The sequence below is a fragment of the Tyto alba genome, unplaced genomic scaffold, assembly GCF_018691265.1.
Source record: "Tyto alba isolate M040663 unplaced genomic scaffold, T.alba_DEE_v4.0 Super-Scaffold_23, whole genome shotgun sequence".
In the NCBI taxonomy this organism is placed as follows: domain Eukaryota; kingdom Metazoa; phylum Chordata; class Aves; order Strigiformes; family Tytonidae; genus Tyto; species Tyto alba.
This window is the reverse complement of record NW_024881297.1, coordinates 28,365,960-28,387,758: the sequence shown is the minus strand read 5'-3', so window position 1 is coordinate 28,387,758 and position 21,799 is coordinate 28,365,960. Positions and strand designations below refer to the sequence as shown.

Sequence of the window (21,799 nt, the reverse complement as noted above, 5' to 3'; positions counted from 1 at the left end):
ACCCTGGCGATGCCCATCCCGGCGGGTTGGGGAGGAAGCTTTAGCGACTGTGAAATAAATTGCCGTAGGAAAGCCCATCACGCCGGTAGGTACGTCTGCCGCGCGCTCCTCCGCGAGCACTGCGGGCTCTCGTTTCCGGGACGAGTCTCCCGTCCTTGAGAAGTGTGCAGGCTGGTTCTCGAGGACACTAAATCAGCTACGTAACTTGCACTGACGCACTTCCCCCACCCCTCCAACTGTAGCCACACATGCATCTGCCTCAGCGCTAAACCAAACAGCAGACAGCGGAGCGGTTTCAGACCGGATAAGGTTAGAGAAGGGGTGAGGGCAGGACGACAGGGTATCCCCTATAAGCAGGATTGCAGAAGAAGCCTTGTTTGTAGAGAGATGCCACTGGGAGATGGTCAAAAACTGAGGAGGATCTGAGATGGGAACGCTGACTATGTAGCATTTATACAGCACTTTTCATGCAAACACGTGCCAGGGAGGTGCAGTGCTTACTTAGCTGACCAGTAGCAAACATAGGAATCGCTGCCCAGCTCTGAAACGTGCCCGACTCAGAGGTGGCTGCAGCAGCTGTGGAAAAAAATCCGACACTACAAGACAGTTTGGGACGAGAGACCGACGCCGCAGCAGCTCAGAACGAGGAGGGGAGACGTCAGATAGTCGAGGGCTGATCGTGGTGGGAGGCAGAGGTACGGAGCTTGTGCTTCTTGTCTGCGGCGCAGGGTTAAGCAGTGGTACGCTGGCTTCAGAACAGATCTCTTGGTACTTATCTGCCCCTTTTATTTGTTTGGTTTTGTATATTTTATTAGAAATGGACTGTAAAATAGCCACTTAGACACTTTACCTCTTCAGTATGCAAATGTAAATACAATGTAATATAGGAAATCTTTTGTTTAATATAAAACAAGGCTGTCGATTTCTGCTGTACATTATTAAAAGTTTGTTTTATTCACGTGAGGTGTTGGAGTCTCTCGTGGTTTGCTGCGAGGGGTTAGCCGAGGTGTAAAGGGAGAGGAACGGAGCGGCAAAGACTGGCAGAGCTTTTAGTCCCCCAGCGAAGCATCTGGGGGGACCCTGTTCACCCACAGCTGAAATAATCTCCCCGGGGAATCCTGCTCAGCACACCTTAATGTTGAATCTTCCCTTTATTGCTGGAGATGCCTGGATTGTAGCAGAGCTGAGCCAGGGATGGGGCAGAGTGGGGCTCCCTCTCAGGTCTCTGTGGAACAGTACAGGGAAGCAAGAAAGGGGAACAGCGGGCCGCCCCCTCGGTCCCCCTCCACAGACCCATGCCTTCAGAGGAGGATAAATCAGTCCAAACTGTCCAACATCCCTGTAAAATCCTGTTAGCTCGGAGGGCAGCCGGTGCTGCGCAAAGTGCCCCCACTAATTCTCCCTAATTAAAGCCTCCGGGGATGAGCGTGGTGTGAGCGGATGGAGGGGAAAATCCACGGGGGTGAGGAGGGGGAGCTGCCATCTGGGCTCGCCCCTTCCTTCCCACCTGTGTCCAAGAAACTTGGAATTAGAAACAGCGGGTGAGGGCAGAGTATGATTCTTTAAAAAAAAAAAAAAAAAGGCAAAAATTGTCTTTAAATGTGATGGGAAAACAGGTCTGGGGTGGCTTCGGCCAAGTCCTTACCTGGGCTGCCAGATTTTGGGAAGAGGCTGGGCAGTTCCTCTTTGCTCCCTGATAAGGGGTTGGGGTTTGGCGCCTTGGGCTGGGGGGGGCCCAATCCTGACCTTCCCCCAGCACTTCCAAGCCGGAGCAGCTCAGCCCTGGGAGGAAGTTTGGCTGCGGGTAACCCCCGGCCAGGCTGTGGCTGGCGGGCTTGGGCGTAACGCCGGCCGGATTGTTACAAACTGCTGCTTTTGGCCAATTTTAAATAAACATCTGGGCGAGCTCCTCCGTTCCAGCTGGAAAATTCCTGCTCCCTCCCGCCGCAGCGCAGCAAAGGCTGCCCGGAGCCACCGGCCGTGTCCGCGCCAGCCTCCCCACCTCTGCCTCCGGGAATTGTTCGCCTCCGTGTCCTCAGGAACGGTTTCAATCCTCCCGCCGGCCCCACGCAGCGCCCCACGCTGCTCCTGCCCCACAGCATCCTCCTCACGCTGCGCCCCACGGCATCCCCGCGCAGGACCTGGACCGCGCCGGGGCGGGGCTTAGCGGCGGGACGGGCGTGGTTTCGCGGATAACGGGGCGTGGTTAAGCGCATGAATGGGCGTGTCCCGGTGAGGCCACGCCCCCCGCGGGCTGATATAGGGACGCGCGGGGCGGCGCTGCCCGGCCATGACCCTGCGGCGGCTGCGGCGGCTCCGGCCGAAGGAGGAGGAGGAGGAGGAGGATGCGGCGGCGGCCCCGGAGCCCCCCGGCCCCGCCGATGTCTACCGGGCACTGGTGGCCGCCGGCGGGACCCTGCCCCGGGTGCGCAAGGTAGGGCTACCGGCAGCCCCCCGGGCGCGGGGAGGGCGGGGGAGCCCCCCCCCCCGCCCCCACTACACGCTGTTCACTGGGGCTGCTGGGGGATCCAGCGCCGTGACCGGCCACGGGCTGGGGGGGGGGGTGGGTGGGTGTCCCCGTCCTGTGAGGTCGTTGATGCCTGTACACTGCAGAGCTGTCCCGGTGGCTTCTCCTGGGCTCTTGTCCTGCCCCAGTGTCCCCATCGTGCCCCAGAGTGTGTCTACCCCCAGCCTCTTATCCTGCCCCGGTGTGTCCCCCCCCAGCCTCTTATCCTGCCCCACTGTCCCCATCCTGCCCCGGTGTGTGTCCCCCCAGCCTCTTATCCTGCCCCACTGTCCCCATCCTGCCCCGGTGTGTCCCCCCCAGCCTCTTATCCTGCCTCGGTGTGTCCCCCCCCAGCCTCTTATCCTGCCCCACTGTCCCCATCCTGCCCTGGTGTGTGTCCCCCCAGCCTCTTATCCTGCCCCACTGTCCCCATCCTGCCCCGGTGTGTCCCCCCCCCAGCCTCTTATCCTGCCCCACTGTCCCCATCCTGCCCCGGTGTGTGTCCCCCCAGCCTCTTATCCTGCCCTACTGTCCCCATCCTGCCCCGGTGTGTCCCCCCCCCAGCCTCTTATCCTGCCCCACTGTCCCCATCCTGCCCCGGTGTGTCCCCCCCAGCCTCTTATCCTGCCCCGGTGTGTCCCCCCCAGCCTCTTATCCTGCCCCGGTGTGTCCCCCCTCAGCCTCTTATCCTGCCCCACTGTCCCCATCCTGCCCTGGTGTGTGTCCCCCCAGCCTCTTATCCTGCCCCACTGTCCCCATCCTGCCCCGGTGTGTCCCCCCCCAGCCTCTTATCCTGCCCCACTGTCCCCATCCTGCCCCGGTGTGTCCCCCCCCAGCCTCTTATCCTGTCCCACTGTCCCCATCCTGCCCCGGTGTGTCCCCCCCCAGCCTCTTATCCTGTCCCACTGTCCCCATCCTGCCCCGGTGTGTCCCCCCCCCAGCCTCTTGTCCTACCCCAGCATCTCCCCATCCTGCTCCAGCATGTTCTCAGTGTCCCCATCCAGCTCCACTGTTGTCCCCCCAAGCATCATGTCCTGTCCCGGTTCCTCCCCAGGTCCTGCCCCAGTATCTTCCCTGTGTCCCTCCCCCCACTCCACTGTCCCTCCTAAACCCCACATGCTGTCCCAGCTCCTCCCCATATCCCGCTCTGCAGCCTTTGGGACACAGGGACAAGCCCCCACCCTGCTGTGTGTGGCCATGTCACCAGGACAGTTGTGTCCCCATGGCCCCCAGGCTCTACCCCAAGGAGGGAGGGGGGGGGGACAGGGCACAAGGTACCCCCCAGGACCTGGCTTGGTGGGACACGGGACCGTCTGCCACCGCGCCCTTGGGAAAGCCCCTCTGCAGCGACGCTGGGGCCCCGACGTGTCGTGTCCCCCCCCCGGCCCCGCAGCATTTCCTGAACATCGGGGGGGGGGGGGGGGGGAAGCGAGAGCAGAGCCGACATCCGGAGCAGAAGTGGCTCTCGCGGCCGCGCTGGCGTGGGCCGTGTCACGTGCGGTGGCCTGGCTCCCACTCACCGGCCGAGGCCACCGCTGGAGATGTCCCCAAGGGGGCTCAGGCATCCTGCGTCACCTCCCCGTCACTGGGGTGACGTGGGGGCCCGACGGGACGGGTGGCAACTTTCCCCACGGCGACTGCACCCGATTATGGTGGCTTTGAGCTTGAAACACTCACGGCCACGGCATTGGTGACGCCCGTGTGGCACGGAGCAGGGGGAGCTGGTGGCACCACGCGACGGGCCACGTGCCGCTCTCGAGGCACAGGTCCGGGTGACGCCGGCCACACCGTGCCGGGGCTGCCGGAGCCCAGCAGCCTCAGAGGGGCATTTGGGGACAGCCCTGTCACCTCCTGCCCCACGGCGAGGGTCCTGTTGTGCCCATCCCATCCCTCCGCCCGCCCACGCCTCTGTACCCTCCACAACAGGGACATTGTCTGGGCTCGGGGCGGGGGGGGGGGGGCGGGGAAGTGGATTTTACATGAAAAAAAAACGACTTTGTGACCACAACAGGGCCCCTCTGTGCCTGGGCCCCCCCCGCCCCCCCCCCAGAGCGTGGCGTGGGGTGGGGTGCATCGCCAGCTGACGTCAAAGCGTGGGGGGAGCACGGAGCAGATGTGAGGGTGGCTTTGAGCACCGATAAAAAGCCTCGTTATGCCCAGCCAGCCGGGGGGGGGGGGGGGGGCCACGGGACTATGGGTGCCCCCGGGTGCTGGTTCGGTGCCGGCTTGGCACGGTGCTCCCCGGGGGTGCTGATGGGACACCCTGTTTCGGCTGTCCCTGGAGGGGGTGGCAGGGGGACGTGATCCGGGCTGGGGTCCCCCGCTGATGGATCTCCCTCTGCCACAGGGTGCGGGGTTCAGGTGGGCGTCCCCGAGCCAGTCCCCAGAGGAGCACAGGTAGGGGACAGGGGTCCGGGACCCGCTGATGGGGGGGGGACACGCGTGGGAGTGGGGCTGGGGTCTGTGTTCCAGTGGGTCAGGGCTTGGCCTGCTTCACTCTGACACCCCACAGGGGCTGGAAATGGGGGTGACTTTAGGGGAAAGCTCGGGCAGGTGAGAGCAGCGATGGGGTCATGGTTCCCTGGGGGGGCCTGACACCCCCAGACCCCGTGGGGACCCTGCCCGGTACCCATGGGACAGGCTGCAGGCCTCTGGTCAAGGCCAACCTGGGTGGGTCCTATCCCTGGGGGGGTCCTATCCCTTGGGGGGGGGGGTCCCACCTTTGGGGTCCTGCCCAGCACAGAGGAAACCCAAACCCCAAAGCAGCATTTCATGAGAGAAGCGCCCGAGGTCTCAGCGGGCAAGTCGGGGTGGGGGGTGCCAGGGGCTCTGAATTGTCCCTGATCCCCGTGTCCCCCAGGAGGGTGGTGACACTGGAGAAGGCGGCGGAAGAGACCTTCGGCTTCGAGATCCAGGTGGGTGCCGTGCCGTGCCACGCCGTGCCGCCCTCCCCACCCTTCCAGCCCGCACCTTGCTTTGCATCGAGGGTATTTTTAAATTGTCTCTGAGCCAGGATTTATTTTTAGCGGTGACAGAGCTGCCTGGTTACCGAAACCTCCCCTGGCCATGACAGTGGGGGCGGCTGGGGGGGCCCCACTTGGGGTGCAGCCATCAGGGGCGAGACAGCCACCCCCGGGGGCCGGGGTGCTGCCCCACATCTCCCAGCAGCACTTAAATGCTGCAATTCCTACCTGGTGCCTGGGGAGGACCCTGGGGGTCAGGGGGTCCCCCCCAAACCCCTCATGAGCCGCCCCCCCCCCCCCCATTTCAGACCTACGGGCTGCACCACCAGGACAGGAACAGCGTGGAGATGTTCACCTTCGTGTGCCGGGTCCATAGCGGGAGCCCAGCCGAGGCAGCGGGACTCAAGGCCGGTGAGCACATCCCCGGGGGGGGGGGGGGGCCAGCAGTGGGGCCCAGCATCCCTGAGCCTGTTTTCCCCCCCTCCCCGCTCCAGGGGACACAATCACGGGGGTAAACGGGTTCAACGTGGAGGGTATCCGGCACCGGGAGATTGTGGAGATTATCAAGAGCTCAGGCAACATGCTCCGGTGAGCTGGGGGGCATGGAGGGGGGGGGAACGGGGGAACCCCCAGTCCCCCCACACTGACAGCTGCTGCCCCACAGGCTCGACACGCTCTATGGGACTTCCATCCGGAGGGCCGAGCTGGAGGCCCGGCTGCAGTACCTGAAGGTGAGGCGGGGGGGATGTATTGGGGGGGGGAGGAGGAACTGGTCAGGGGGGCTGGGGACCCCCCACAGGGTCTTCACACACACACACCCACTTCCCCACAGCAAACCCTCTATGAGAAGTGGGGGGAGTACCGCTCGCTGATGGTGCAGGAGCAGCGGCTGGTTCGGGGTGAGTAGGGGCTGGGGTGGGGGGGCTGTGGGACACCCCCCAGCCCCCTCTGATTGCCCCCCCTCCCCCATCTTTATCCCCCTCCAGGTGTAGTGGCCAAGGACCCCAGCATCTATGACACGCTGGAGTCCATCCGCTGGTGCCTGCAGGGTGAGGGGGGGCTGCCCGGCGGCTCCCCCCGCGCCAGCGCCTGCGGCAGCGACGACTCCCTCTACCAGACCTGCCTCTTCGCCTCCGCCGACTCGCTGGAGGGGGGAGACAAGGATGGGGACAAGGACAAGGACAAAGGGGGGCCCGCGCCCCCCCCGCCGCGCCCCCGGCCAGCCCTGGCCCGTAGCGCCAGCCTCAAGTGCGGCGGGGAAATGGGGGCCACGGGGCGATTGTGGGCGCGGGCCAGGGGCCCCGGGGAGGGGGCGGCCGCCCCCCGCAAGAGCCGGCACAGCAGCTTTCACCGGCGGCTGCTCAAATTCATCCCAGGACTGAACCGGGCGCTGGAGGAGGAGGAGAGTCACCTCTAGCCGGGGGCACCACTGGTGTCCCCCCAGGCCTATTTATTTTATTTATTGCAAAGGGCTTCGTGCCCGCCCCCTCTCCCCTGGGGCCACTGGAAGGAGCTCAAGGTCGGGGTCCCCCCCACCCCCCCCCTCCCAAGCCACGGGGGTCGTGGCACCGAGGGACGGACGGACGTGGGGACCCTCCCCGAGGCGGCTCATGAAGCCACCGCTCATCTCAGGAATTGGTGCCCTCCCCGCTTGAGGGGCATGGGGGGGGGGGGGGCGGCCTGCGTGTGTGTGTCCCCACTCGGGGCGGGGGGGACACACGATGACGACACACGGGGGTCCTGCCTCCCGCCACCCCGGGGGGCTTTTGTACCGCGCCGGCACGCTCGGCACTTGCTAATACAGAGACTTTTTGCAGCGGCGTGTGGCTATGACTGGGGGGGGGGGGGGGGGACACAGGCTGGCTGAGGGGGGTCTGTGTCCCCTGGGGGAGCCCCACGGGGCTGCAGCCCCCCTCCCCCCCCCCCCCCTCACCTCCTGCACTGCCCTCCCGCCTGCCAGCTGGGTGAAGCTTTGGGGTGACGGATGTCACCTCAGCCCCTACGTGAGGATCCTGGGGACCCCCCTCACCCCGTGTCCTTCTCCCCCCCCCCCACCCGCCGCCCGGTGCCGTGGGTCATGTCCCAGCGCTGTGGGGCCCCAGCCAGGCCCTTCCTGTCCCGTTTCCTCCGGCAGCGGCCGGGAAGCCGGTCCCACCCCGAGTCCTTCCGGCTGCGGGGGCCGGGGGTGCCCGGCGGGGGGGGGGGGCAGGATGGGCACTGGAGTCCTCATCCTCCGCCCCGCTGCCCCCCCAGTCCCACCAAAGCAGCATCCAGAGGCCTTGGGGGACACACACACACACACACACACCCCCAGGCTGCCGCAGCGAGCACCCACGGGTGCACAGGGGCGGCCTTGCACGAGGATTCCCTTGCACAAGCGCTCTGTGCAAGCCCCCAAGAGCCCTCAGCCTGCTGCCGCTGGCTCTGTGCCTCAGTTTCCCCTCTGGCTTCTGCCTCTCTCGGCTATTGCGTGTTCGGGAAGCCCTGAGGCACCCCAGCTCTGAGCTCCTGCACCCCACAGCCACACCCTGGGGTGCACCCATGGCTCAGCCCCTCACCCCAGGACCCCGGAGCGGGGGGGTGTGCTGGAGGTTTTGGGGATGAGAACCTCCGGGGTGCGCGGGACTGTGGGTTTGTGGGGTGGGGGGGATGCTGCAGGTGCACACGTGTGTGCCGTGTGTCTGCGCGTGTGCGTGGGGCCCAGCCGGCTCCCCACCGTTCTCCTGCCTTGTCCCCGTTCCAGGACGGCTTCGAGCTTGGACATTTATGGTCCGACAGACGGGGCCGCGCTCCCAGCACCCTGCCAGGGTCGGGGCGCCCCGGCCCCGTCACGGGACACCCCCACCTCCCCCCCCCATGCGGCAGCTGCCACCCCACGCGGAGCTTTTTTTAGCCCCCGAGCTGGGGCTGCGTGTGCCCGGGGCTGAGCAGGCGCCGGCGGGACACGGGTGTCACGCGTGGCACCGGCAGGGCCAAGGCTGCGGGGTCCGGCCTGGGAACGCCCCGGAGCAGCCTGTTATTACTGACAAATATAGACCCGGAGCAGCGAGTCAGGGCCGGCCGTGGGCACCCTGCCAGCCTCGACACCCACCCACCCGTGGGCACCCTGTAATCCCCGACACCCACCCACAGGCACCCTGTAATCCCCAACACCCACCCACCCGTGGGCACCCTATAATCCCTGACACCCACCCGGCTCTGGGTACCCTGCCAGCCCCAACACCCACCTGTGGACACCCTGTAATCCCCGACACCCACCCAGACTGTGGACACCCTGTGGGCACCCTGAAATCCCTGACACCCACCCAGCTGTGGGCATCGTGTAAATCCCTGACACCCACCCACCCGTGGCACCCTGTAATCCCTGACACCCACCTGTGGGCACCCTGTAATCCCTGACACCTGCTCGTGGGCACTCTGCCAGCCCCGACACCCACCCACCCGTGGGCACCCTGCTAGCCCCAACACCCACCCACCCGTGGGCACCCTGTAATCCCCAACACCCACCCATGGGCACCCTTCCAGCCCCGACACCCCCTCACCTGTGGGTACCCTGTAATTCCCTGACACCCACCCACGGGCACCCTGTAATCCCCGACACCCTCCCCCCCACGGGCACCCTGCAAATCGCTGACACCCACCCGGCCGTGGGCACCCTGCCATCCCCCGATGCCCACCCAGCCCCCACCACTCTGGCCCTGGGGCCAGCGGGAAGGGCTGGCTGGTGGCCACCATGCCCCCCACAGCCCCCCTGGGGTGTCAGGGTGGAGCCGGGGCTCCCTCCGAGCACGCCCGTGGCCTTGCTGGGGTGACCGGGCTCGGGTTTCCTCCCCCGGGGTACTGCTAATCCCGGTGCGGGGGCCACCGGCGTCACCCTCCCGCCTCCGGCAGCGCGGCCACCGGCTCGGCCACCGAGCGAGGGGTGCGAGGGGGATGCGGCCGGCCGCGCTCCGGGACCCCCGACAGCCCTGGGACCCCCGACAGCCCCGGGATCCCCCCGGGTGACCAGGGCCCAGGGGGGCTCCTGGCTGTACCCCCGGTTCGTACCGGTTGCAGCCCCGGGCCGAGCCCCGGTACCGGCTGAGCCGCTCGCGGGGTGTGGGGACCCCCGACAGATCCCGGTTGAGCCCGGGTGATCCCCGCGGGGGAGGCCCCGGTGATGCCGCGGGATCCCGGGGACGTCAGCGGCCAGGTGTGACGTCACGGGGCCCCCGCCTAGGGCGGGCGGCAGCGGGAGCCGGGGCCGGAGCGAGGTAACGGGCGGTGGGAGGAGGTGGCACCGGCACCTCCCGGAACCCCCGTGCCCCCCTGGGCTCCCGGTGCCGCACCCCCCGCTCCCCTCCGGTGCTGGGTTTCCCTCCCTTTCCGCTCCTCTCAGGGCCGGAGGGGTCCCGGGAAGCCGGGCAGGGTCACGGCACCGGGGGGCCCGGCAGCTCCTCCGCGGGCCCGGACCCCGTCGTGCCGCCCCGATGCCCCGGGGATGGGCCCGGTGCCCGCCACACACCGCTCGGCGGGGCCGTGCCGGGGGGGGAGCTCTAACACTGCGGAGGGGCATTGCTGGGGTGGCATTAACGGGGGGGGCATTGCTGAGGGATGGCATTAAGGGGAGGGGAATAGAGGGGGGGAATAACGGGGGTCAGTGCCAAGGCTGGCATCGCTGGTGGCACTAACGGGGGGGGGCACTAACGGGGGGTGACATTCACGGAGGAGGCACTAACGGGGCTGCCAATCCGGGGGGAACGAGTGGGCACGGCGGGACGGGTCCCCCAAGCCCCTCGGTTCGCCACCGAGAGCGGGTACGGGAGGGTGCCCGGGGGGGGGTCCCGGAGGGGGGTACCGGAGGGTTCCTGGGGGAATGCCGGAGGGTACCGGGGGGTGCTGGGGGATACCGGGGGGGGGTGCCGGGGGGGCTACCGGCGAGTACCGGGGGGTGCCGAGGGGGTGTCGGGTCCCTCCCCGCTCACCCCTCGCCCTCCCGCCGGCCCGGCCCGGGCTGAGCTCATCTCTCCAGCCCGCGGGCGCCGTTCCCGGCGCTGGGCGCCCGCCAGCACCCGCCGCTCTTTCCATCGGCCCGGCCAGGGTCTCCCCGCCGGGACCGGGCGGGGGGAGCCCGGGGGAACCGGCACCGGGGACACTGAGCACCGAAGATACCGGCTCAGATGGGGATTGGGCATAGCGGAACCGGGGATACCGGCACCGAGGGGAGCTCCGGGGATGGGGGCACCGAGGGAGCACCGGGGATAACGCGGTACCAGAGGGGCATCGGGGATGGAGGCAGCGGGGGATGCCGGCACCGGGGTACCAGCAGCGGGGAGACACCGGGGATACCAGCACCGGGGATAACGGCACCGAGAGGGCACGGGGGATGGGGGCACCGGGGATGTCAGCACCGAGGGGGCACCGGGGATGGAGGCACCGAGCATAACGGCACCAAAGGGACACCGGGGATGAGGGCACCGGGGATGTCAGCACTGAGGGGGCACCGGAGATACCGGCACCGAGGGACAGTGGGGATGGGGACAACGGGGATACCAGCACCGGGGATATTAGCACCGACGGGACTCCGGGGGGATGGAGGCACCGGGGTATCAGCAGCGAAGGGGCACCGGGGACACCAGCACCGGGGATACCAGCACTGACGGGACACCGGGGATGGAGGCACCTGGGATAACGGCATCAAAGGGAAACCAGGGATGGGAGCACCGGGGAATGCCAGCAGCGGGGTTACCGGCACCGGGGATACCGGTACCGAGAGGGCACCGGGGAGACGGGCACCGGGAATGACGGGCACCGGGAATAGCGGCCCCGGCCCCTTGTTGCCGCCCCTGCCCGTCCCGGTTCCGACACTGGGGCCTCCCTCCCCCCCGCCCCCCCCCGCCGGCGGCGGCCCCAGGAGCCCCCCGGGGGGGGGGAGGGGCGGGGGGCGCCCGTGCTATTTTTAGCCGGGGCCGCGCGGGTATTTTTAGCGCGGGCGCCGCGGTTGCGTCAATGGAACCCCGCGTGCGTCACGGCCGCGCCCCCGCCGGAACCGCCCCCCCCCGCGCCTTCTACGGCGCCTCCGTGCGTCACGGGCCCGCGCGCCGCCCCGCGCGTCACCGAGCGCTTAAGAGAAAGTAGTGGCGGGGCCGGAGCCCGGCGGAGCCCGCGAGCGGCGGCGGAACGGGAACCGGAGCATCGCCGCGCCGGCACCCGGGTACGGGGAGCCCCGGAGGGGTTCACCGCGGGCGGGGGGGGGGGGGGGGGCGGGGCGCGCCCCGGGGGGTGCACGGGGTCGGGTGTCCCGGTGGCACCGGGGGGTGCACGGGGTGGTTGTCCCGGTGGCAGCGGGGGGTGCCGGTTTGGGTGTCCCGGTGGTAGCGGAGGCGAGCCGCGGCGGGCGTCCTGCGAAGTGTATGCGGTTGGGCGTCCCGGGGGGAGCTGGTTCGGGTGTCCCGGTGGCACCGAGGGGGTAAGACCGGTTCGGGTGTCCCGGTGAAGACCAGTTTGGGTGTTCTGATGGCACTGGGGGCAGCCGGTTCGGGTGTCCCGGTGGCACCGAGGGGGCAAGACCAGTTCGGGTGTCCCGGTGAAGACCAGTCTGGGTGTCCCGGTGGCACTGGGGGCAGCCGGTTCGGGTGTCCCGGTGGCACCGGGGGGAGAGGGGTCAGGTGTCCCGGTGGCACCAGGGGGGCTGGACCGGTTCGGGTGTCCCGGTGAAGACCAGTTTGGGTGTCCTGATGGCACTGGCGGCAGCCGGTTTGGGTGTCCCAGTGACAGTGTGGGGAGAGTCGGGGTCGGGTGTCCCGGTGGCACCGGGGGCTCAGAGCCGCGGGTGTCCCGCAAAGTGCATAGGGGCGGGTGTCCTGGTTGGCACCGGTGGGGGAGCCGGTTCGGGTGTCCCGGTGGCACAGGGGGCAGGCGGTTCGGGTGCCCCGGTGGTACCGGAGGCGAGTCGCGGCGGGCGTCCTGCAAAGTGCATGGGGGCAGGCGTCCCGGGGGGAGCTGGATCGGGTGTCCCGGTGGCACCAGGGAGAACCGGATCAGGCGTCCTGGGGAGAACCGGATTAGGTTTTGCAGCTGGAGCTGGGTCGGGTGTCCTGGTAGCACCGGGAGCTCAGGGCAGTGGACATCCCGGTGACACCGGGGGAGCTGGGGCTCCTGGTGGAAGGAACCGGTCGGTGTGCGCTGTGCAGGGCTGGCCCTTGGGGGTACCCGGTAGCACCGGGGAGAACCGGAGCGGGGAAGGAGGAGGCACACCAGGCAGGGACCAGCAGAGCGAGCGAGGGGTCCCGATCCTGGGAAAAGCCCGACGCTGGGCTCTGGGAGAAGCTGTGAGGGACTGGGAGCCATTTCTCGGGGATAGAATCACCCCCAAACCGGGCATCGCCCTGGGAGCCCCAGAGTGAGAGTGATTGTGGAGCCAGTACGGGGGGTACGGTGGCGGGGGGGGGGGGGGCACAGCGGTGCGGGCAGCACGGTGCAGACAAGGCCCTCGCTGCCCACACAGGGCTGGCAGTGGCCACATTTTGGCAAGGCGAGGCAGCAGGTGCCGGTGGCGGGGTGGGCAGTGTTACCCCCACACACACCAACCCCCCCTCCAGCACTGCCGGCTGCTCTCGCCCGCCCGCAGTCCAGGGCCCGGTGCCAGGGGCTGCCACCAGCCTCCGGGCCTGGGCACGGGCAGCTGCCTGCACTCCCAAACGAGGAATCTGCAATTAGTCCCCAGGCCGTGGGCAGCGTGGGGGCCGCTGCCGGGAATTTGTCCCCGGGGTTCATGGCAGGGGGGGACCCCCAAACGCTGCCAGAGCATGGCTGAGGGTAAAAACATTTGAATTTGGCAGCCTGCTGCTGCTAAACCCAGCGCCGGGATGGTGGGAAGGGTCGAGGCTTTGCATAGCCCGGCCGGCGATTTGCAGCCAGGATTTGCATGTGGGTGAGGAAAGCAGAGCTGGTGTCCCCCGCTGCCATGTCCCCAGCGTGGCCTTGTGTCCCCTGGCTGTGTGTGAGGGGGTCACCATCCCCCCTGAACCCCGTCATCTGAGCCTGGCACAGCCCTCAGATGGGGCACAAACCCCACCGGGGCACTGGGAGTAGACTGGGGGCTGGTGCCACCCTGTGGGTGCCAGGGCTGGACCCACACTGGGTATTTTTAAACCCAGCTCCCAGTGCGGGTATCGGTTTTCTGGGCACCGGCAAAAGCTGCCGGGACTTGGCTGGGGGAAGCCGGGGGCCGGTGGGTGAGCTGGCAGCGGTGCGGTGCCGGGGCTGCAGCGGCCGGGGGCCAGGCACGGCGTGACATTTAAAGGTCTGCGAGATGAATTACATTATCGTCTTGCCACCGGGGTCACTCCTGGCTTGGCTTTCAGCTGGACCCGGGACTCCTGCGAGGTCTTACGGGGGGCTGGATCGGTGCTGCGGGGCCAGGGGGCTGCAGGGCCAGGGGGGTAGGCTCCACTCCCCCCTGCAGCTGGCGGTTCTGGCTGCGTTTGCTTTGCCAAAAGGCTTTGAAATGGGGGTGGGGGGAAAGAGCGGGACCCTCAAGTCCTGGTTCAGCCCCGGCTCCGGCTTCCCCCAGCCAGCCCCGGGGCTCGGGAATCCGCCGGCCGCATTCCTCCCTCCTTCCCTTTCGGTGGCTTTGCTAAGCCAGCGTTTTGGGGAATGTCCTTTGCGCCCATTGGCTGCAGTGTGACCTTTCCCAGGGCCGGCAGTGGCTGCCACCGGCTCCGAGGGTCCGGCTCTGGCACGAGAGGGATCCCGGGGAAGCCCCCCACGGTTCTCCCTCCCCCCCACCCCATCTTCATCCGCGGAGGGGCTGCAGGGTGGGTGCGGTGATGGGGTCCCCGCTGACGCCCTGCTCTCCCCACAGAGATGCCCTGCATCCAGGCGCAGTACGGCACGGCGGGCGCCGGCCCCTGCGAGCGCTGCTCGCCCGAGCTGCTCAACCCCGAAGGCGGCCGCTTCCCCATGGAGGTGGCCGGAGCGGACTTGGCGGCCGCCCCCTCCTTGCCCAGCTTCAGCACCTTCATGGAGGGCTACGCTGGCGAGTTCGACGCCTTCCTCTACCAGCTGCCGGCCGGCAGCCAGCCCACCGCCACCTTCAAGCTGGAGGATTTCCAGGTGTACGGCTGCTACCCCGGCGCCTTCGGCGGGCAGCTGGATGAGACCCTCTCCTCCAGCGGCTCGGACTGTTACGGCAGCCCCTGCTCCGTCCCCTCGCCCGCCACGCCGGGCTTCCAGCCGCCCCAGGCTCCGGGCTGGGAGGGCTCTTTTGGGGCGTACTCACCCCCGCCGAACTACGAGGGCGGGCGGCCCTGGGCTGAGCCAGCTAAGGGCGGTGGGGCTCAGCCCCCCTTCTTCGCCTTCGGCCCCCCAGCACACAGCCCCGGCGCGTCCCCCGGGACCCTGAAGGGACAGCCAGGCCCCTCGCCCCGCCTGGACCCGCGGCTGCTGGACACGGACGCCTTTGCCCTGGCCCAGGGCTCCCCCGGGGGCTTTGCCGGGCTGCCCCTGGCCCCCACCTCGCCGCTGCTGGAGGGGCCGGCGCTGACCCCCGCCAAGGCGCGCAGCCCCGGGGTGGGCGAGGGCCGCTGCGCTGTCTGTGGGGACAACGCTTCCTGCCAGCACTACGGCGTGCGCACCTGCGAGGGCTGCAAGGGCTTCTTCAAGGTAAGGGGACACCCCCCCCCCACCCCCACCTCACCTTAACCTGTGGCTGGGATGTTCCCACAATGCTTTGCAGCAGCGGGAGGATGCTGCGGGTCACCCCGGGGAGGGGCAGAGGGCAGGGAGCGTGGCCCCGGGAGCCCTCCCCGCGGACGCGGAGCCGGATGCCGGGTTGGAGCGGGAGGCAGGGGAGGACAGAAGGGCTTTTGTTCGGCGGCTCAGCGCCCCGGGCTGAGCTTGGGCCGCTCCTTCCCCGCCCGCAGCGCACGGTGCAGAAGAACGCCAAGTACATCTGCCTGGCCAACAAGGACTGCCCCGTGGACAAGCGGCGGAGGAACCGCTGCCAGTTCTGCCGCTTCCAGAAGTGCCTGGCCGTCGGCATGGTCAAAGAAGGTACCGGGGTCCCGTCCAGGGGGTTGGGGGGGGATCCCAGCAGCTGTTGGGGTGGGGGGCCCTGGTTGCGCTGAGGACGGACGTGCTCATTGCATGTCCCTCACCGCAGTGGTCCGGACCGACAGCCTGAAGGGGCGGCGGGGCCGGCTGCCCTCCAAGCCCAAGCAGCCGCCGGACACGTCCCCCGTCAGCCTCATCACCTCCCTGGTGCGAGCGCACATCGACTCCATTCCCAGCGCCACCAAGCTCGACTACTCCAAGGTAGGGCCGGTACCACCCCGCGCCCTCCCCGGGGCTGTGCCGGGGCCGGATCCTGACCCCATCCCCACGGCAGTTCCAGGAGTCGGCGCCGTGCCAGTTTGAGAAGGAGGACTCGGTGGACGTGCAGCAGTTTTACGACCTGCTCACCGGCTCCATGGACGTCATCCGCAAGTGGGCTGAGAAAATCCAGGGCTTCGCCGAGCTGCCCAAGGAGGACCAGGACCTGCTGCTGGAGTCGGCCTTCCTCGAGCTTTTCATCCTGCGCCTGGCATACCGGTGAGCCCCCGGCACGGCGCGACAGGGAGCCCGGGGCCATGCTGGGGAGGGGGTGGTTACACCCGTGGTTGTGCCCGCAGCTCCAAGCCGGAGGAAGGGAAACTCATCTTTTGCAATGGGGTGGTGCTGCACCGCTTGCAGTGCGTGCGGGGCTTTGGCGAGTGGATCGACGCCATCCTCGAGTTCTCCCAGAGCCTGCACCGCATGAGCGTCGACGTCCCCTCCTTCTCCTGCCTCGCCGCCCTCGTCATCATCACAGGTGAGCCTCCCCCCCCCCCCGCCACCCCCGTTCTCGCCTTCCCCACCCCGCGGCCATCCCCTTGGCCTCACGCCCTTCTCCCTCCCGCAGACCGCCACGGGCTGAAGGAGCCCAAGCGGGTGGAGGAGCTGCAGAACCGCATCGTGGGCTGCCTGAAGGACCATGTGGCAGCGGCGGGGGCCGAGCCGGGCCGCCCCGGCTGCCTCTCCAAGCTGCTGGGCAAACTGCCCGAGCTGCGCAGCCTCTGCACCCAGGGCCTCCAGCGCATCTTCTACCTGAAGCTGGAGGACCTGGTGCCGCCCCCCCCCATCGTCGACAAGATCTTCATGGACACGCTGCCCTTCTGAGCATCCCCCCCTTGGAGGCGGGGGGGGGGGGGGGGGGCAGGGCTGCCACCACCCCTGGGGACGCCTTGAATCACCCCTCCTCCTCTCGCCGGGATGCCTCGGTCCCCTTGGGGACACCCGGGTCCCCCTCCCCCACGTGCCTTCACGGCACCGGGCACAGCAGCCTCGGTGCCATTTCCCCCTGGGGGGGGCCGTCGCCGGCGCGATGCTCCCCTTCTCCCCTGTAAAAATGCCCCCGTTGTAAATAGCGAGCGGCCAGGTCCTGTACAGAGTGGGGAGCGTGGGGGCAGGAGGGGGGGCTCCGTGCCCCCCAGCCTCCTCCTCCCCCTTCCCTTTATATTATTATTTTTTTTTTCCCTCTTTTGGCCATTTTCTGTATATAAACTTGTACGTACACTCAGAGCTGTTGAAACCTCCTGTGTGTGTGTGTGTGTGTGTCCCACCTACTACCATCATCTATATTTAATAGAGGGTGATTTGGAAGGCGGGGGGGGGCGCAGAGCATGGGGACAGCCAGGGCACCGGAGCCGCACGTTGCCCACGCCGCTGCCCTTGACCCCTCTCTCACCCCACCCCCCCACCCCCCCCCCGGCGGCGGCTGCTGTGGCCCCCCCACCTGTCGCCCGCCTGATTTATCGTCCCCAAAATAACCAGGAAGCGTGACCGGGTCCCATTCCCTCCCTCCCTCTCCCCGCCAGCCATCTCCCTGTGTCCCCAGGGACGTGGCCAGTGGTAGGGCCGGTGGGGACAGAGTTTGGGGTCCACATTCCTGCTGGGGGTCAGGGGGTGGGGGTCCTGGTGTGTAGGGAGGGGACACACACGCTGGGCTGGCATTGTCCCCTGGCTTGTCCTCTTCTTCCTGCTGGGGGACAGCCTGGCCCTGGAGCAAATGTTGATGGGGACACCAAGGGCTGGGGCTGAACAAGGGCCACATTGAGGTGCTGGGCTGGGGGGGCTCCGCGGCGGCGAACAAGGGCCCCTCTGTGTGTGTGTCCCCCCCCCTCCACCACCCGCCCCCGCCGTGGGGAGAGCACTGACGCACAGCAGGGCTGTGGCCCTGGGGTCTGGCGGGGGGGGGGGGGCTAGGAGAGCTGTGGGGATGGGGAGGGGACACGTGGGGGGGGGTGTTGTTCCCCCCCCTCAGCGCCTGCCTGTTCCAAGGTCCGTCACGGTGCTGACCCCTACTCTGAAGCCTCCGGGGGAGGGAAGCCCCCCCCGGACCCTGAGGTTCCCGGCTGGGGCAGAGCAGGGTGGTGGGTCCCTGTCCCCTCCCCACGGCGCAGGGCTGGCTTCTGCCCACCTTGTCCCTGTCCCCAGCCCCTGAGGGACGGGGACGATGGTGCCAGCAGCGCCAGGTAAAAATAGCCCCACGGCCCACCCCAGGCGTGCTGCTTGCCCCAGGGCTGCACGGCACGGACATGTGTGTCATGTGTGTCCCGGTGACATGCCACAGCCACGGCCCTCCCTGCTATTTACACCAGGACATGTGGCCCCATGGTGGCGTGGGTGGCCTGATGCTGAGATGGGCCGGGGGACGCTGGCATGGCACGAGGGCAGTGCCCCAAATCCCCATGCCCCTCTGTCCCCATGGCCATCTGTCCCCCTTTCTTGTGTCCTCCGTCCCCCCTGTCCTTTTCTCCAGTATCCCCTGTGTCCCCCATGTCCCCCTGTCCCCCCCATGTCCCCCTGTCCCATGTGTCCCCATGACCATCTCTTCCCCTGTCCCTTTGTCCCCCTGTCCCTTTCTCCAGTATCCCCAGTGTCCCCATATACCCCTGTCCCTTGTGTCCATATGTCCCCATTCCCGTGTCCCCATGACCACCCATCCCCCTGTCCCAGTGTCCCCCTGTCCTTTTCTCCCATATCCCCTGTGTCCCCCTGTCCCTTGTGTCTGTATGTCCCCCTGTCCCTGTGTCCCCCATGTCCCTTTCTCCAGTATCCCCATGTCCCCCTGTCCCTTGTGTCCATGTGTCCCCATGACCATCTCTTCCCCTGTCCCTTTGTCCCCCTGTCCCTTTCTCCAGTATCCCCCGTGTCCCCATATACCCCTGTCCCTTGTGTCCATATGTCCCCATTCCCCTATGTCCCCATGACCATCCCTCCCCCTGTCCTGTGTCCCCCTGTCCCCCATGTCCCTTTCTCCAGTATCCTCTGTGTCCCCCTGTCCCTTGTGTCTGTATGTCCCCATCTCTCCCCTGCCCCTGTGTCCCCTGTCCCCATGTACATCCCCGTGTTCTCTCCTTGTCCCTTGGTGCTGTGTCCCCCCTCCCGGCCCATGACACTCCGGGGGTCACCGGGGGTCACGGGACCCTCGGCACCACTGCAGTACCGCCGCGGAGCCTCCAGCCCAGGGGGCGCTGTGCACCCGGCAGGGCCCCGAGGAAGTGAGCCTCTCTGCGCCGCGGAAGGCCCACCTCTGTGGCTTCTCGTCTCAGAACTAACCAAGCGGGCAGCGGTGCGGGGGGGGGGGGGTGTGTGTGTGTGTGAAGCAAACCACGGAACGAAGATTGGGATTCCGTCTCCGGAGACGCACCACGGTCAAAAGCAGCATCGGTGGACACAGACCTAAGGCAACGAGGTATATAGTGAGGGAACGCGGCTGCGACGGCGGGAAGCGCCGCCATTTCTTTAGAAGGTGTGGGCCGAGCCCCCCCCTGCCCCCCCCCCACCTTAAGCAGATGGGCTGCCCCACTACCCGCCTCCCGGTGGTCAGATGGTCGGGCCCGGCCGGTGAGTGCGGGCCCGGCCGGTGGCGGGGGGGGGGGGCCCGGGACCCCGGGAGGGGGTGAGGAGGGGGCCGGGACCCCGGGAGGGGGTGAGGAGGGGGCTGGGACCCCGGGGCTGAGGGGACCGGGGGCTCTCTGGTGTGTGAGAGGGCCTGGACTGGGATTTCTGGGTCCCTGTGGGATATTGGAGGGCCTGGACTGGGACATCTGGGCTGCTGTGAGGTGGGAGGGGGCCTGGACTGGGACACCTGGGTCCCTGTGGGGTGGGGAGGACACATCCTGGGACCCCAGGGGGAGCGTAAAGGGGGTTGGTAGGGGGGCTGTTAGCCAAGTTCCCCCTTCCCAACACCCTTGTTTCCCCTCCCCAGGACCTGCTGTCGTCCCCCCGCCAGAGCCGCCCGCGCCATGAACTGCCGCGCGGAGGTGCTGGAGGTGTCAGTGGAGGGTCGGCAGGTGGAGGAGGCCATGCTGGCAGTGCTCCACACTGTCCTGCTGCACCGCAGCACCGGCAAGTTCCACTACAAGAAGGAGGGCACCTACTCCATCGGCACCGTGGGCACCCAGGACGTGGACTGCGACTTCATCGACTTTGCCTACGTCCGCGTCTCCTCCGAGGAGCTGGACCGGGCTCTCCGCAAGGCCGTCGGGGAGTTCAAGGTAAGGGAGACCAGCAGGGCTGAAAGCTGGAGCTTAAAAACATGTGGGCTGTGCCGTGGCCTCGCCTGCGAAGGGGAGGGGAGCCCCTGCCCCCCCCCCGCCCAGAGCCACGTTCTCTCTCGGCAGGACGCCTTGCGCAACTCGGGCAGCGATGGGATGGGGCAGATCTCCCTGGAGTTCTACCAGAAGAAGAAATCGCGCTGGCCCTTCTCGGATGAGTGCATCCCCTGGGAGCTGTGGACCATCAAGGTGAACGTGGTGAACCTGGCTAACGAGCAGGAGAGGCAGATCTGCCGCGAGAAGGTGGGCGAGAAGCTCTGCGAGAAGATCATCAACATCGTGGAAGTGATGAACCGCCACGAGTACCTGCCCAAGATGCCCACCCAGTCGGAGGTGGACAACGTCTTCGACACCAGCCTGAAGGACGTGCAGCCCTACCTCTACAAGATCTCCTACCAGATCACGGACTCCCTGGGCACCTCGGTCACCACCACCATGCGCCGGCTCATCAAGGACACGCTGGCTCTGTAGGACTGGGTGCCACCAAGGTGGCTTCACCCAGCGTGGTGGCACCTCTTTGGCACAGCCCCTGGCTCTTTGGGACAGCGTCGCTGCTTGGATCCCTCCTCTCCACCTCCAAAAAGCCTCTGCGAGGAGCCAGACGTGACCTGGCCCTTAATTGGGGGTTGCTGCTGGTCCTGGTTGCCGTGGGGCGCTTGCCCGTCCTGGAGAACCAGCTGGGCGGTGAGTCCTCGGGGCGGGATGTGCCACTTAGCAGAGCGGTGCTGGGTGTCAGCGCTGAGGAGGGGGACACACACACACACCATCCGAACCCCATCCTGCCCGGCTTGCGGCCATTCCAACTCTCCAGTGCCACCCTTGTAACTGCCTGTCCCCCTCCAACTCCTACTGGGACTGAGCCGCTTCCCTGTGGGGCCCAGAGATGAGCTCGCTGCCTCCCTGGGGGCAAAAATAAAGTATTTCTCCTTTCACGTGGAATTTGGTCACGTCCTGGCTGCTGATGGGGCAATGGGATGGGGGCTGAAGCGCACCCAGGGGAGGGGGCTTTGCACCCTTGCACAGCACAAAGAGAGGGGAAAAACCACTTCCCCCCCACCCCACGGTGGGCATCCACTGGGCACCAGCGCCTCAGCAGAGTGGGGGAGCCCCGTGGGCGGTGGAGACAGTCCCTGACATCACTTAAACCCTCCCCGTCTGTCGCCACCGCCGCCCCGCACGCCCGCACTCTGCTCCCAGGAGGAGGAGGAGGAGGAGGAGATGAACACCACGCTGAGCCAGGCCAGAGCCCAGGGGGCCCTGTGGGTGACCGAGGCCACCCAAATCGCAGTTGTCCTGGTGCTCTGCCTTGCCGTCGCCTTCGCCCTCTTCTTCCTCAGCTGCAACCTGCTGCTGCAGGCGGAGGGTCTGGCGGCAGCCGCGGCGCAGGGGGAGCGGCGCCCGTCCCGCGAGGCCGAAGGAGCCACCGAGGGGGTGTAGGGACCGGCCTGAGCCCGACTGACAGACAGACGGACAGCGGCGTCTTCACCTGCGGCATCTTCGATGGCATTTGGGGATGGAGCAGAACGGCGGCGGGGGCTGCAGTGTCCCCGGCTCGGACAGATGGATGAAAAGGCAACAGGGCCAGTGGAGCTGCTGGGGGCTGGTCCTGGGCCTGGGCTGGATGCGGCCGTGGGCGCGGCGGCGCTGGGAATCTCGCCGGAGAGGATTAGGGAAAAGTTTTGATTCCTTGGTTCGGGGTTAAGCCCTGG

The 21,799-nt window shown here is 67.6% G+C and overlaps 3 protein-coding genes across 5 annotated transcripts; all 3 read left to right on the top strand.

Moving 5' to 3' along the window:
* Nucleotides 1-2,290: 2,290 nt before the first annotated feature.
* On the top strand, nt 2,291-7,285 carry TAMALIN (trafficking regulator and scaffold protein tamalin). The gene is made up of 8 exons (XM_042796755.1): nt 2,291-2,434; nt 4,854-4,903; nt 5,367-5,421; nt 5,778-5,880; nt 5,964-6,057; nt 6,134-6,200; nt 6,302-6,368; nt 6,456-7,285. The coding sequence occupies exons 1-8, from the start codon at nt 2,291-2,293 to the stop codon at nt 6,884-6,886; spliced, it is 1,011 nt and encodes a 336-aa protein (XP_042652689.1). The 3' UTR covers nt 6,887-7,285.
* Nucleotides 7,286-11,041: 3,756 nt separating this feature from the next.
* NR4A1 (nuclear receptor subfamily 4 group A member 1) lies at nt 11,042-17,059 on the top strand. The gene is made up of 7 exons (XM_042797143.1): nt 11,042-11,662; nt 14,315-15,114; nt 15,375-15,504; nt 15,614-15,765; nt 15,839-16,041; nt 16,122-16,300; nt 16,391-17,059. The coding sequence occupies exons 2-7, from the start codon at nt 14,317-14,319 to the stop codon at nt 16,645-16,647; spliced, it is 1,719 nt and encodes a 572-aa protein (XP_042653077.1). The 5' UTR covers nt 11,042-11,662; nt 14,315-14,316; the 3' UTR covers nt 16,648-17,059.
* Nucleotides 17,060-19,070: 2,011 nt separating this feature from the next.
* On the top strand, nt 19,071-21,029 carry ATG101 (autophagy related 101). 3 transcript variants are annotated; one of them, XM_042797167.1, is made up of 3 exons: nt 19,071-19,225; nt 19,742-20,030; nt 20,157-21,029. In XM_042797167.1, the coding sequence occupies exons 2-3, from the start codon at nt 19,779-19,781 to the stop codon at nt 20,559-20,561; spliced, it is 657 nt and encodes a 218-aa protein (XP_042653101.1). In that variant the 5' UTR covers nt 19,071-19,225; nt 19,742-19,778; the 3' UTR covers nt 20,562-21,029. The 3 variants fall into 3 exon arrangements, with proteins under 3 accessions (XP_042653101.1, XP_042653103.1, XP_042653102.1); XM_042797169.1 differs by lacking the exon at nt 19,071-19,225 and adding an exon at nt 19,331-19,377; XM_042797168.1 differs by lacking the exon at nt 19,071-19,225 and adding an exon at nt 19,359-19,432.
* The last annotated feature ends 770 nt before the right edge of the window (nt 21,030-21,799 follow it).